At 40.5% G+C, this 13956-nt stretch overlaps 3 protein-coding genes across 4 annotated transcripts; 1 reads left to right on the top strand and 2 right to left on the bottom strand.

Moving 5' to 3' along the window:
• Positions 1 to 2404: 2404 nt before the first annotated feature.
• Positions 2405 to 6455, bottom strand: si:ch211-227n13.3 (uncharacterized). The gene is made up of 6 exons (XM_055033368.1): positions 6309 to 6455; positions 5122 to 5181; positions 4567 to 5006; positions 3434 to 3509; positions 3262 to 3357; positions 2405 to 3021 (listed from the first exon to the last, which is right to left on the bottom strand). The coding sequence occupies exons 1-6, from the start codon at positions 6344 to 6346 to the stop codon at positions 2628 to 2630; spliced, it is 1104 nt and encodes a 367-aa protein (XP_054889343.1). The 5' UTR covers positions 6347 to 6455; the 3' UTR covers positions 2405 to 2627.
• A 522-nt stretch (positions 6456 to 6977) lies between these two features.
• On the top strand, positions 6978 to 11958 carry LOC129361927 (UDP-glucuronosyltransferase 1A1-like). The gene is made up of 9 exons (XM_055033163.1): positions 6978 to 7932; positions 8288 to 8351; positions 9020 to 9168; positions 9439 to 9566; positions 10370 to 10463; positions 10563 to 10688; positions 11092 to 11179; positions 11276 to 11495; positions 11573 to 11958. The coding sequence occupies exons 1-9, from the start codon at positions 7411 to 7413 to the stop codon at positions 11841 to 11843; spliced, it is 1662 nt and encodes a 553-aa protein (XP_054889138.1). The 5' UTR covers positions 6978 to 7410; the 3' UTR covers positions 11844 to 11958.
• ndufb3 (NADH:ubiquinone oxidoreductase subunit B3) lies at positions 11957 to 13590 on the bottom strand. Of its 2 annotated transcripts, none has more exons than XM_055033165.1 (3): positions 13486 to 13590; positions 12605 to 12787; positions 11957 to 12179 (listed from the first exon to the last, which is right to left on the bottom strand). In XM_055033165.1, exons 2-3 carry the CDS (start codon positions 12730 to 12732, stop codon positions 12029 to 12031), a joined length of 279 nt encoding a protein of 92 aa, XP_054889140.1. In that variant the 5' UTR covers positions 12733 to 12787; positions 13486 to 13590; the 3' UTR covers positions 11957 to 12028. The 2 variants fall into 2 exon arrangements, with proteins under 2 accessions (XP_054889140.1, XP_054889142.1); XM_055033167.1 differs by having other exon boundaries at positions 12605 to 12733; positions 13486 to 13588.
• Positions 13591 to 13956: the final 366 nt, after the last annotated feature.

The following is a 13956-nucleotide window of genomic DNA, read 5'->3' as shown; positions in this document are numbered from 1 at the left end:
TGAAGCATCACGACAATCTGATGTCTCTGGCATCAGATTGTCACCTCTTCAAGAGAAAAGCGAAGGAGCGCTCTGGTTTATGCTTTACGTTTATGGTTTGTGCCAACCGATTCACTTAAGAAGGAACAGTTCAATTGAAGGGAATTTAATCTAATTTGACATTTGTAAGTATAGCACGCTTAGAAACTTTTCCCAGGAAGTTTTGGTGGATCCAGTCCGATCCGAAGAGCATTCACACACACTTTGTAAATCATATCAAATTATTCTTTTTCCTCAAAATTCTACACACCAGAACCTCATGATGACAATGATTTTGGGGATTTTTGCTAATTTATTAAACAGAGAAAGCCAAGTAATCACATTTACGCAAGTATTCACAGCTAAAACTTTGTTGATGCAGCTTGGACATCAATTACAGCCTTGACATTTTTTTTATATAATGTCTCCAGCTTCACCTGGTATTCACTCCAAGAGTTGAGTCTTTGTCTTAATAACATTAATAATAACGGACAACATTGGCAGTGGTCCGTGCCACGGGTAATAAGGGTGTAACATAGCAAAATGTGGGAAAAGTAAAGCATTGTGAATACTTTCTGAATGCTCTGTGTGTCGTCCAAGTGTCTTCGGTCACTGTGGATGGTGATGCTGTGGTCAGGATGGATCTTTTAGACGTTCAAACGCTAATAAAAAACAACCCACAGGCATTTTAAAGAACATCCTTTAAATGATACGTCCGATCCACATCATGTCTTCAAGCGGCTTATTCGAATAAAGGCCTGCATTCCTATCTCCCATCTGCATCTGATGCAGACTCAAGTGTCTCTGCAGACACATTTCCTGACTCTGCTTTGACTGGAAATCTCCATCCTCTAACAATTCACTTAACCCATAAGTAAACAGTGAGCCTACTCCAAAACAAACTTTTAAGAAAACTGTCACAAGCGTTCCCCCCTGGCCTCTTATCTTTCTCACTTTCCCCCCACCCTTCCTCAATGTTCTCTGCTATCAGCAACAGAAAATCTCCCAAAACACACCACCGCTTCGCTGTTTGGGGGAAAACATGCAAGTTATTAAAAAATATACATTTTTGATACAACTTCTTTTTTCAGAAAAAACAGCTTTCTGCAGATAAACTCGTGAATTCCCCGCATGTGTGACAACAAAGGATATTTCTATTATTCTTATAAACGTCTTATTAATTATTTTTATTTTCCCCCTCAAAAAAAAATAATTGCAGTTTTCTTTCAACACAACAAATTACTTGTTACCTGCCTGTGAGACAAAGAATTAAACTGATCAGTATTTGGGAGGTGGCGCCACCTGGTGGACTGAAATGCTTGAAGCAAGACTGTGATTTAAAAAGAAAAAAGAAAAAGCTTAGTTAAAAAAAATTAGAACTGTTGCATTCTCTGCAATAATACAGTTGTAATGCAATATGTTGCATCTAATAGTATTAGTATAATTGAGAAGCAGTTGAGCAATTATGCTGTATGTGGATCAAGATATTTTAAGTACTTTGTGACAGAAATAAGTAAAAAAAAACTCCCATACCAAAGTACAAGTAAACGCCTTACCATTAATGTACAAAGTCTTAGACTTCTCTTTATGCTTTCAAAATCCAAGTACACTTCACTGTGCAAATCCTAAGCATTCACAATAAACATTTTGTTCTATCATTGGCATTTTCTTGAGTTTCATTATCAGTTAACTTTGCACGAACAAAGAAAACAACACCTTGTTTTTGGTGTACCTAATTTTGAGGTCACACCTTGTAAAGACGTGTGAAGTCTTAAAATGACAGATGTATTGCATCATCAAGAAATCTTATGCTGAATTTAACAAATAAACTTCCTTTTTCAAAACAAGTAAGTTTTGTTTTGAAAACAAAACCCCCCCCCCCCCAAAAAAAAATGTGCCACATCAACTGGTGGTAAAAGTATTTTTTTTTAAGTTAAATAAAAAGGCACACAAAAAAAAAAAACTGTGACAAAGAAGTCTGACCGAGAAGTAAAAAGAGGTGATAGAAAATATTGTCAATATTTACACCATCAATTGTTTCTGAAACTTCCAAGGTTTGCAGAAAAAAAAAATGCTGCTTCTGTTCTGGAGATGACTGTGCAAATAAGGATTCTTCATAAAAGCGACGAAATTGAGCAACAATGCCAAACATCTTCCTTGTGAGATGCAGCAACAGCAACACTGACTGCTACAGGATCCTTTCTGCCCACAGCCATCCACTTCCATGACTCTTTGCATCACCTTGTATGAGTCATACTTCATTTTCCTCTAGGATTAATAAGTTATTTTATATATTGTATTAGCATTGTGGTGGTTTTTCACCCCCAATTCAACAAATGTGCTCAAATTAGTAATAAAAGCAATAAAAAAGCAAAAGATAAACTGGTAAAAATGTTTAAATACATTTATTATTCACAGTTAAGTTGCATGGGAATTTCAATTTACTTTTAGCAAAATAAAACAAGAAATAAATGAGCACGAAAAGTTGATGGAACTGCAACGATTCTTTAAGGAAAACAAATCCAGCAGAATTAGTTAGCAAACTCAAACAACACTTCAAAAACATAAAGTTTAAATAATCAGAGGCCCTCGATAAAGACTCCGTGTTGTTAGGATGTTTCTCTGATGATCATGCTGCTGGTCCCCCGCAGCTGAACGAGAAGATCTCTGAACTCGCACGTCTTCTTCGGTGCTCTCATCGCAGCTTGGACCGCCGCCGGTGCTGGGGCCTTCCGGGCCCCTGATGACGGAACGAGTCCAGTCACACCGCTCTTAGAACAACCCTCCGTTTCTGGACTTATTTGATCTCTGAGGTCGCTGCCGCTGCCAAAGCTCCTGTTGGGGTTGTCGACCAAGCCTTTTGAATTTGTGTGCTGGTGCAAACTGTTGTTTTGGAGACGCTGCTGCTTAGCTACGCGGGAACCTTGAGAACGACCGGTCCTCTTCCTCCTCCTCTCTTTCTTCTTCTGATTTTCTGCCATGGAACTGGCCCGTCTCAGGTTCCTGGCACGGACGGAGAATCACATATGAAGCTGTTTTATATGACGGCGTGGAAGTGCTACATCTAAAACACAAACATTTCTGAGCTTGAGCTCAAAAACATTTTCCTTGTTCTTTCTAGATTTCTTTTGGGACAAAAATGTACTCTTCCTTTTTTTTCCCCATTACATACAATGAACCCTAATTCATCATTGTTGCTTTACATGACAAATAACAAAACTGAAAAAAGTAAGTCCAGTTTACCTCTTGAGGAAAATGTGCGGCCTGGAACAGGGTGAGGATTGTTCTCCTCGTCTCACAACGATTCCATCATCCAGCTGAATGTGACTTAACGACTTCCTGTCAGCACACAGGCAACATAAGCATGAGCGTGAGCAGCAGCAGCTATTATTAAACACGCCTTCAGGGGTCTTACTGTCTGGCAACAGGTCGTCCTTTAGGCTTCCATCTTTTCATCAGAACCCATTGGTCACAGGTCAGAGACTTGGGATCTGAAAGAAAAACCAGACCGTCAGAGTCCATGTGAGACGGGTAGGGGGGAGTGGAGGAGGGGGGGTTCGATATTTCTTATTTCAGCGGCTTTCTTTAACAGTTTATGTTGAATAAGAGCTTTTTTGTGAATGAAGGTACAATAAAGAGGATGAGGTGAACCCTGACCATAACTATTCAGATAAATAACGGCGCACACTACCATTAATTGCAATTAATTTGTCATTGTAATAATTGTCAACTAATTTAGTAACCGATTAAATCGCTAACTGGACTACACAGACTCAGAAAAAGGTCATTTACTGAAAGAAACAATACATTCAAGCAATAATTAAGCCAGAACTGAACAAAATTCATGTACATTTGGCAAGATAGAATGTACCAATTTTTTAAAATCAGATTAATTTCCAGCATAATTAATATAGTAAATAACTAAAATAAGTGTTGAATGCAGCCCTACTGAATAGGCACAATGTTATGACCAGTTCCGATTATCTTTTCCACCTGGAAATTAATTTATTAGAAAAAAAGCAATTGGACGAGCATGAAGATGTGAGCGAGTCAGGCGAGACAACCTGATGCATTGTGGGAAAAGTGTAAGGAGGCAGCGGCAGCGCGACGCTTTAGCGGATGTGGTTCTGCTTGGAGATGTTTTTTCCAGGAGTTATTGGAAATTATGAATGAACAAATATACTTTATTATACGTGACATAATTAATGATTATGTCACGGAAACGGTTTCCTTCCCTAATTTCAGGAAATACTTCTCTAATCTAATAAAAGATAAAAGTCTTAAACATACTTTTCATTAAGCCCACATTTCTGTATTGAAATTTTTTTATGTCTCATTGATCTGGTGTAATATTCAAATTTTAAAAGTCATGTTTTCACTAACTGTAAGCAGATAATCATAAATCCCCCCCTCAAAAAAATCTGCAGCAGTGTTAGAGTCCTTATACTTTAAACCACTAACGCATTTCTATTTTCTCATCCACAACTTTTTACACCATACTTTACTTTTTAATTTCTCTTAGCATAGAACTTGTATGAATAAACTAACCGTTATCTAGAAGTTTGCTTCTGATCGGCGCCTTCAAACGTTTAGCCTTCTTGTAGAGATTGTGGCAAGCCGAGCAAAGGTCACTGTAAAACTCGTCTCTGTAATCGCAGCACAGAGTGGACGGGCCGGAAACTATGCTGCTGTTGCTGCTTTCAGAGCCACTTTCGTCGTTTGACTTATCCAGTCCATAACTGAGCGTGCCAACAGCCATCCTCGCCGCCCCTTCCTTGGCAAAAGGGTGACTGGCGATGAGGTCGATGATGTCACCTTCCTCGCTCACATCTGCCTGGGTCTCGTCCAACCGCTGCCTTCGTCTCCGGCTCCGACGGCGAGGCCGAGCCACATCTTCGTCTGATGCAGGACTTTTCTGGGGGAATTGGAGTCTGGAGGGTCGTCGGAGAGACATGGTCGCTGGCCAGTTCAGGGTGTACTCAAATGATCTGTGAAAGAGCAACAGCGATTAATTACAAGGGTAAATGTTACGCTGTTCCCTCTGAATGAGTGAGCTAAAGTAAGGACTTTTATGCGTTTCCTTTCAAAATCTTATCAGCTTACCTGTAATATTCGACTTTTATGGACACTGACTGAGATGCATCAAAGTCAGTTGTATCATACCTGCAATATTTGGAGACAAATAATAATAATTATGGCAGATATAGAAATATTACAGCTGCAGATTAGCTAAAACATCCCTGTTTCCCTTAGATCAATATTTTCTTGACTTAATATTTATTCTTGATATGTTATGATACTGAATGAAAATGAAATTCACAAATTTTAGGACACATTTGTGTTAGGTTAATGCAGTGCTTCTCAAATAGTGGGGCGGGCCCCCTTTGGGGGGCGCGGTGCGATACCTGGGGGGGCGCGTGTGATCCTGGGGAACAGGCTTTTTTTTGGCCGAACTAGTATAAAGTGTAATTGCGCACAGTAGGCGGCAGTGGCGCTCTCATTGTTACTTCTGTCACGTTTGCGACAGTGCAACATTTTACGACTTACAAGACAACAGGTTTGCCTTGGTTAGCAGTGTTAAGTCAACAAAAAGCTCCGACTGCGTTCTGTCTATGGCCTCCGTTATTCAACAACCCCAACATGAAAAAGTTTTTCACAGGGATGAAAAGAAAAGCGGAGAGAGACAAAGATAATGAGAACAGAAAGTCAACCGAAAGCTAAGAAGAGGAAATACGACGAAGCCTATTTAGCGCTTGGCTTCACTGTGACTACAGTTGGAGAAGAGGAAAGACCGCTGTGTTTGCTGTGTCTAAAAAATGCTCGCAGCGGACAGCATGAAGCCAAATAAATTAGCGCGTCACTTAAATACGTTACATCCCAATCACGTCGATAAGCCGCTAGAGTTTTTTCAGCAAAAAAAATGTTAATAAGGAAAAAATGTTATGCAGAGATGGATAGTCACGGTGGGGAGTGGGGGGCGCGAATAGTTTTCTTCTTGCTAGGGGGGGGCGTAACGGAAAATAATTGAGAAGCACTGGGTTAATGTATTGTAACCCAATGAACGATTGATAGAATATCATGGCTAAAATCAGTATGAAGTCAACTTATATTATACAATGACGACAGCCAAGCGAAAAAGACTCGCGTCTTCATCGAAAAAGTTAACTTCCGGCGAAAATTAACACTTTGGTTCAGCTAAAGTTTGACCAAGCTAGGCTAAAAACAAACAGAACATCCTGAGCGCCAAGTTCGCCGCTCTCGATCGAACCGTGTTCAGGTTTTAAACTCACGTCGGCTCACTTCCCTCACAGTTTTCATCTTCAGACATGCTCCTAGCTGCTTCATTCGTCTGCTTAAATTAGAGGAAGGGAACCGCGCTTACATATCGGCTCGCGCTGGGATGCGCAGCTCTCGGACGGCATCTGCTAGGAGTCGAAGGAAAGGTGCGCGAGGCGGTGCAAGGAACTCCCATGAGCCAATCACGAGCCAGGACTTCCATTCAGACTTCCTCTGTGGCAGAGGAGAATCACACTACACCGCCACCTGCTGGCCATGAGCGATAGCGGTGAAGTAAATTTATATTTTTAAGGATTTTAAAATGTTTCTCTGCTCCTAACTGGGTCACTGTTTTCTTTAAGCTCTCTTATAATTTCACAGTCATCAAAAGTCACATTTCTGTATCTACCTGTATTGCATGACACCAAAATATAGATTCTATAATAAATCTATTATAATATTAGACTTTCTGTAACATTATCAAAAGTGTGCAAAAACAAAATTTCTAATTACATTTGCCAAATGTAATTAGAAACATCAACATTTTGATGACGTTGATCATCAAAATGAAAATTTTGAAGATCTTTCAGACGTTCACAGATTTCTATATATATCTATATATATAGAAATAAATTTGCCCTTTAAAAATTTGATCCTACACCTAGATCTTATCACCATTATAACAAAATTAAAGTTGGGGAAAATTGCTCAGCTTGCTCTTTCACATGGTCACCAGGCATGTCTGTTTCACAACATGCTGTATCAAATGAGAGGAAAGGCTGGCTTGGCTCAGTACCAGTGGTCCAAATTCCACAACTTTCTCCCGACTGAGATTACTGAAGATTGTGTAAACACTCGTGAATCCCGTTATTGACGCCCACTGAACCTTACCTCAGTTCTTTGGCTGAGGAAGCATCAGCAACAGGACAAATGTAATCACTTAGTAACTAAAGCCTAAAGAACCAACACTCTGACCTCTGACTGCAGTAAACTGAGACAATTACTATTCTTTTGTTAAGGACTTTGAGCACATGTATCTGTAACTCCTGGAGGAGCTCCAGCAGGATTCCTTTTATTGTTTTTCTTTTTTCATTGGCGACACATGAAGAAGGAAGGATGAGGAAAGCGTGTTTGTTGGCATTATTCCTCCTTGGCATGGCTGTCGAGGGAAGAGGTGCTGCAGGGAAAGCAAAGGACTCTGCAGAGTCTCCAGACCTTGTCAAGACAAGCAAACTCAAAGAAACCGACGCCATTCCTGAAAAAAGCGGCTCTTCTTCAGGATTTCTAGGTAACCTGCTGGTGGTGCCTATGGATGGGAGTCACTGGGTGGGCATAAAAGCCATCGCACAAGAAATGGGTCGGCGTGGACATAGGGTCACTGTGGTGATTCCGGAGCTCAGCATACGGATGGGCCCGGGGAAATACTATGATACAATCACTTATCCTGTTCCCTATGGCCGGGACTACATGGATTTTGTGATGACCTCATACAAGGACATCTTGGACAAGTCGGCACAGCCTTTATTGGAGAAGATAAAGAAGCAATTCAGTCAGATCCAGAAAATTACAAACCTTCTTCACACCACAGCAGAGAGTCTTCTGTTCAACGCCAGCCTCATTTCTCATCTGGCACAGCAGGTGGGTGAATATACGACACGGGGACAGATTTACAGATTATCGTTGTGGAAAAAAATCACAAACACGAGTCTGGATGAGAAGAAATAAGACATTGATTAAAACCTTGCATGGTGAGAACTGAGATACAGAGACAAAGGAGTCTGTCGCTCCTTTTTTTTTTACCCATTTATTTTCTGCTATTAAATTTTTTAGGCATTTCTTAAAAATGAATATCAGCATATAACACCCAACAAAACTCATTGACGTATCAATTTATTGTGTCTCAGACGCCTCAGCGACCACAAGCTTCAATGTATTTTATGAGAATCCAACACAAAGTACTGAGTATTTTTCTCCTCTCCTTCTGTCTCAATAGAACTTCGATGCAGTCCTGACAGACCCAGTGGTCCCGACAGGCTTGATAGTTGCTCACAAATTAGGTATATTACCCGTCTTTGGATTACGTGGTGGGTTTGTTCTTACATGCAATGGATTGCACACGTCTTAACAAGTTCCACCACAGGAAAAGCTGCATTCCTCATGAAACGCCACTTGAACTAACATGAAATCACAAAACTGCAACCCAACATGAAGAGGTAGCGGAGGATTCTAACAAGCACATAAACCTTTTGAGTGCAAGTCATGGTTCGATCACTTTAAAAGACAACCCCCAATAGCCCTCCATCTTTCTGTCTGTACCTAATGAAAGTAAATGATTTTCTTCACAATTAATGGATTAGATCACTTAAATCAGAATATTAAGTAAGACTCCATTTGTTTCAGTCACTCAGTCACCAAGTGAAACACAATATATTGATGAGTTAAATAACTTAATGTTTTAGCTCCTTTATTTCTCTTCAGCATGATGGTTTTTGGCTATCAGCTAATAAAAACATAACATTTAATTTTAGAATATTACTTCTGACCCCAAAAAAAAAAATGTTAAAAACATAAATGTAGACTTTAAAACCTGCTTAAACATTACTATTATTATTTAATTTCCCTTTTGGATCAATAAAGTATTGAATTGAAATAATGCCATTTTCCACAGGGAGCAGTCTATGAACAGTGTGCACCCTCTCACCAGTCTGTGCCAAATCACTTCCAGGTATCCCCACCATTAACTTGCTGCGGGGGGTTCCCTGCTCTCTGGACATGAAGGCTACAGGCTGTCCCTCCCCACCTTCCTATGTGCCTCGTTTCTTCACCGGATTCACAGACAGGATGAGCTTTAAGGAGCGAGTCATCAACACATTGGTGAGTACAGCGAACAGAAAATAAAAGATGGCTCCTCCAGCTTTGAATCAAAACGTTTGACCTCCAAACGACCTCCAGATTTGAGCTGAAACTGTATCGTTTTGCAGTGTTTGGACACAATTTTGTAACTGACAAAAATGCACCCGTTGAGAAGACTTGTGCCAACTCTGTGTGATCAAACAAACAAACAAACAAAAAAATCATTTTGGATTTTATGATGCCAGGGTTTGTACACCACAGCCATTGTCCTGCTTGGTTTCGGACCCACAGGTGGCGTCGCTGGAGCCGATGTTTTGCCGGCTGATGTATTGGCACTTTGACCAAATAGCCTATGACTTCCTGGACGAGAAGGTGAGCGTGGCAGAGCTTTTTGCCGAGTCGGCTATCTGGCTGCTCAGGTAGGATGTTACAAGATAATCTTTCTATCTTATTTTTTCTCACTACTTTCTTTTCATCATCACAACTACTATGGTTGCCATGTTATAGGGGGATCCAGATGCCCTGGTGTTATTCTACATCTGTAAAATCTCTACTATCATTCACATAATTTGTAATTAGCTTACATCATAACAGTGTTATTATGGTAGTAGATTTTGATCTCACAGGAGCAGCAAATTGAGCAGCAGGTATTTTAAATGTGCCGTATTATGTTAACTATTAAGAAAGTAAGATCAGCTGATGAACACCAAATTTACAGGAAACAAGTCAACAAATTTAATATCTTATATTTCTCCAACAGTGGCTGCAGCCAACAACAGGGAGAGATTAATCTATTTCTTGAGTAACATTATTAAAAAATATATAGAAAATTTTCTTTCATGTGTAACAGCAAATGATGTCCATCGTTCAATGTTATTTTAAATGTCGTGCTGGCTTGTTGCTCTTGGGGGCCCTCTGGTGGTGTTGAGGCCAAAAGAGCAGCTGCTTAACTTGCACATCCCTTGAGCCGGTTCTGCTATAAACTTCCTGTCACAGAACCGTGATAGGAAGTTTCGACTAATATCTCATAAAAATCTGGACGTCTCCTTTTGTCTTATCAGAGCTCACAGCATTAATTTCTTCAGAAAACAACAATGAACTGGTTGTTTGACCCAAAATACATAAGGTCATCCTTCACTGAGGCCTCAAGACTTGGACAACAATGAAGAAATGTGTATTAAGTTAGACCTTAATAATGTTCTTGTGATTCTGTTCACACAAGGATTGACTTTACACTGGAGTTTCCCCGTCCTCTCATGCCTAACGTTGTCCTGGTTGGTGGGATCAATTGTAAAGTGAGGAGCCCGCTTCCTGAAGTGAGACATTTTTACTAAATCTCAAACTTTTTCAGACATTCCTCCTGAACGCCGCTGGGTGAGAAGAAACGTTAAGAAGCTCTGATGTGTGTTTTTCAGGATTTGGCGTCTTGGTTATCAGGCGAGCATGGGTTTGTGGTGTTCACTCTGGGCACCATGATTTCACAGCTGCCAGATGACATCACTTCCACCTTTCTGGGTGCCTTCAGCCAGATTCCTCAGAAGGTACAGGGACACTAGTGGGTAACAACATAAAGCCATCCGGTGCCTTGTAAAACCATTCATTCTCCTTAAATGTGCTTGTGTTTTGTCACGTTGTAATTTAAAGAGCCAGACCAACAAAATGCAGAACTGTGAAGTAGATGGGGGAAAAAAACATGATTTACAACATTACAAATACTTTACGATGATCTATTTGTGTCCAAATCAATGTAATTTAATACCAGCTGTTCTCTGGTCCGATAAGAACAAGCAATACTGAAAAGAAAATGCATGCCGCACTTTTCAGAATTTTCCTTTCGTTTTAGAATCGTGCAATACTGATTTTGAAAACGTTCAGTAGGTGTGAATACTTCTGCATGTAATCTCCAGGTTTCCAAACTAAAAGCTCTGTTAACACTTTTGATAGGTGATATGGAGGTACACTGGGAAGGTTCCACACAGAATCCCAGACAACGTGAAGATGATGAAATGGGTGCCTCAGAACGACCTGCTAGGTAGTAAATCCATCTAAAACATCCGGAAGGACGTCATATTACTGCTCAGGCATATAAAACATCGAATTCCGTAAATAATTTGATGTCTTTTCCAAGCTCATCCTGGAGTTCGAGCTTTCATCACTCACGCCGGCTCGCACGGGATATTTGAGGGCTTGTGTCACGGCGTTCCCATGGTGATGGTGCCACTGGCCGCAGAGCAGCCCGACAACGCACAGAAGATAGCGAGCAGAGGAGGCGGCGTTGTGCTGGACATCACCGCTCTCACCACGGAAACCCTGCTGCAGGCGCTGAACGAGGTCATCAACGACTCCAGGTAGGAGGCGGCGCAGCTGAAACATTCCTCATCTCAGCTGTGAGTTCAGCCTGTTCCATCCCTGTGTGTGCGCTCAGGTACAAGGAGAACATGGGGAAGCTTTCAGCTCTTCATAACGACCGGCCCATCGACCCTCTGGATCTGTCAGTGTTCTGGACTGAATTTGTGATGCAGCATCAAGGAGCGAAACACCTCAGACCTGCTTTCCATGACCTGTACTGGTTCCAGTACCACAGCCTGGATGTCATGGTCGTACTAGCTACCGTGCTGTTGGTTTTTGTGGCACTGATTTTTAAATGTCTGAAGCTCTGCCACAGGAAACTGAGCAGGAAGAGAAAACAAGAGTAGCTGGAGTTGCAAATTCTCCGTTTCCATCCTTATCAGTGTGGGGAAAGGAAGTTTTAAAATGGTGGTAAAATTCTGGTTTCAAACGCTGTAAAGAATCAAAATAAATCCATGGAGGTGATCAAAAGAAGCTTTATTAAACTGAAAATGCAGAATATCGTAGGATCAAATTACATAATGGAGGAGAATCAGTGTCCTCCTTTCTTTGGAGGAAACATGGTGTACTCTATTGCCAGAGCGACGGTGAACGCAGCGAAGCCCCATTTAAATCCTCGGAACAGAACTTCTGAAAAAGTGACCGCACGTGCGAATCCGCCTGAATACCTCCACGCCTCGTTGCTGCGGGCAGACAGAGACAGAGGGGAGAAGTCAGTCAGACATCACCTTGGATACAAACGTAACCTTGTTAAAATGGCAAGTTTATCCAGCGTAAAAATCAGACTTTGATCAATTGATTGGAAACTCTGCCCATATATAATAATAATATATTAAATTAATTCAAAAACATGAATTTAAGACTTCCTAAGGATGCAGACACCCTGTTATTTCTGTTTAATCAGAGTCAAAGCTATCAGTGGCAGGTGGAAACGCAAGACAACTTAATGCTGAAACTGGATCAAAAGTTGCCTTAAAATATTAGTTCAAAGGTTCACTGGGCTGCTGAAACTTTTTATTCTTGCTGCTTTAGTTGAAACTTGCTGCTTTAGTTCTTGAGCTGGAATTAATTCCCTCAGATATTTGTACATGTGTGTGAAAGTACTGACCGGGCCCAGGGGTCTTTGAGGCCTCTGGCTGCCAGTCGCTGCTGCGTGAACTCCAGCGGGGTTCCTTCCACCTTCCACTGCCGCCAGTCCGGCAAGGGCATCTTGCTGTGGCCGTGATCACCTCCCATGCTGAGAGAAAAGGTGTTTCTCAGTCCTGGTCGTGTCCGATGCTCTTTGTGTTTTCTTTTCATAAAATACAGACAAATCCGCGGTTGCAAACGTGTTTGGTACAACTCACTGTAACTAAGATCAATCATGAACACAGGGAGAAGAAAGCTTCACAGACATTGTCAAGATGCATGTTTTATGCATGTTTGGTGCTCTTCTATGACCGCAGCTGTGCGACTGTCAAATTTTAATATGTTCAATAAAAACTCTTCTATGGTGACGTTCTTCCAAGACAAGAGTTTATGAACACGCCTTTTATGCTTTTTAATTTGTTTTAGTGAAGCTTGAAATGTACGTCAATAAAACTAATTAGATTACAGTTTGACTTATTTTTTCCTTCCCACCTAATTATGTGTTTTATTAAACATATAATAGATGCTACAACGTTTTAGCAGAAAATTTGAAGAGGCCATTTTAATGTGATAAATCAGGAAGCATAACTGTAACAAATGAAAGTACAACAATGTCAGCATACTACACACTTATTTATGTTAATATGTCTTTCTTTAGGTAACATATTAGCTGGACTCTTTCTGAAAGAAGTCGGTGTTTTCTCAGCTAGCACCCTAGCTAGTCTATGACATTACAAACTCACTCAGAGACCTGTGTTAGCTAACTGCGTCGTTTGCGATAATAACGTGGAACCAGAATCCGAGATACGGTAACAGAAAACTCTGTATAATATCGAGCTTTAAAAAGATGAAAAGGCGTACCTGAAAGGTTTGTTGTGACCTCTGCTGCTTAAGTGAAGACTGCGACAATCAGCGGCGCTTGACGGCAGAAGTACGGTGAAGTGTTGGGGACAAAAGACCAACGTTTTCATAAAGCGCGAGCATACGTACAAAGTATAATGTGTTATATTTACTGAAATAATAAATCTGTGCTTAGGAAAAATAAATTTGACCTTTATTAGAGTATACTCCACCAAAAATGTATTGATGTTACTTGGTTACCAACGTAGCATCTCTACAGAGACTTATGTCCACGTATCCACTATTCTTGTTTAGGATAAAATGAGAAGTACAATTCTTACGATTCATGATTTAACACATAAATACAGATTTTCTTGTATATTGTGACTATATGACATATTTAAAATCCCTCCATATAGTTAGCTTTCACTGCCATGTGTAAATATACCATGTGTAAATATACCATAACAATCCAACTAACAAAAATTGATG

The sequence above is a fragment of the Poeciliopsis prolifica genome, unplaced genomic scaffold (assembly GCF_027474105.1).
Source record: "Poeciliopsis prolifica strain line A6 unplaced genomic scaffold, Auburn_PproV2 SCAFFOLD008, whole genome shotgun sequence".
NCBI classification, from domain to species: domain Eukaryota; kingdom Metazoa; phylum Chordata; class Actinopteri; order Cyprinodontiformes; family Poeciliidae; genus Poeciliopsis; species Poeciliopsis prolifica.
This window is presented reverse-complemented; position numbering and strand designations above follow the sequence as displayed.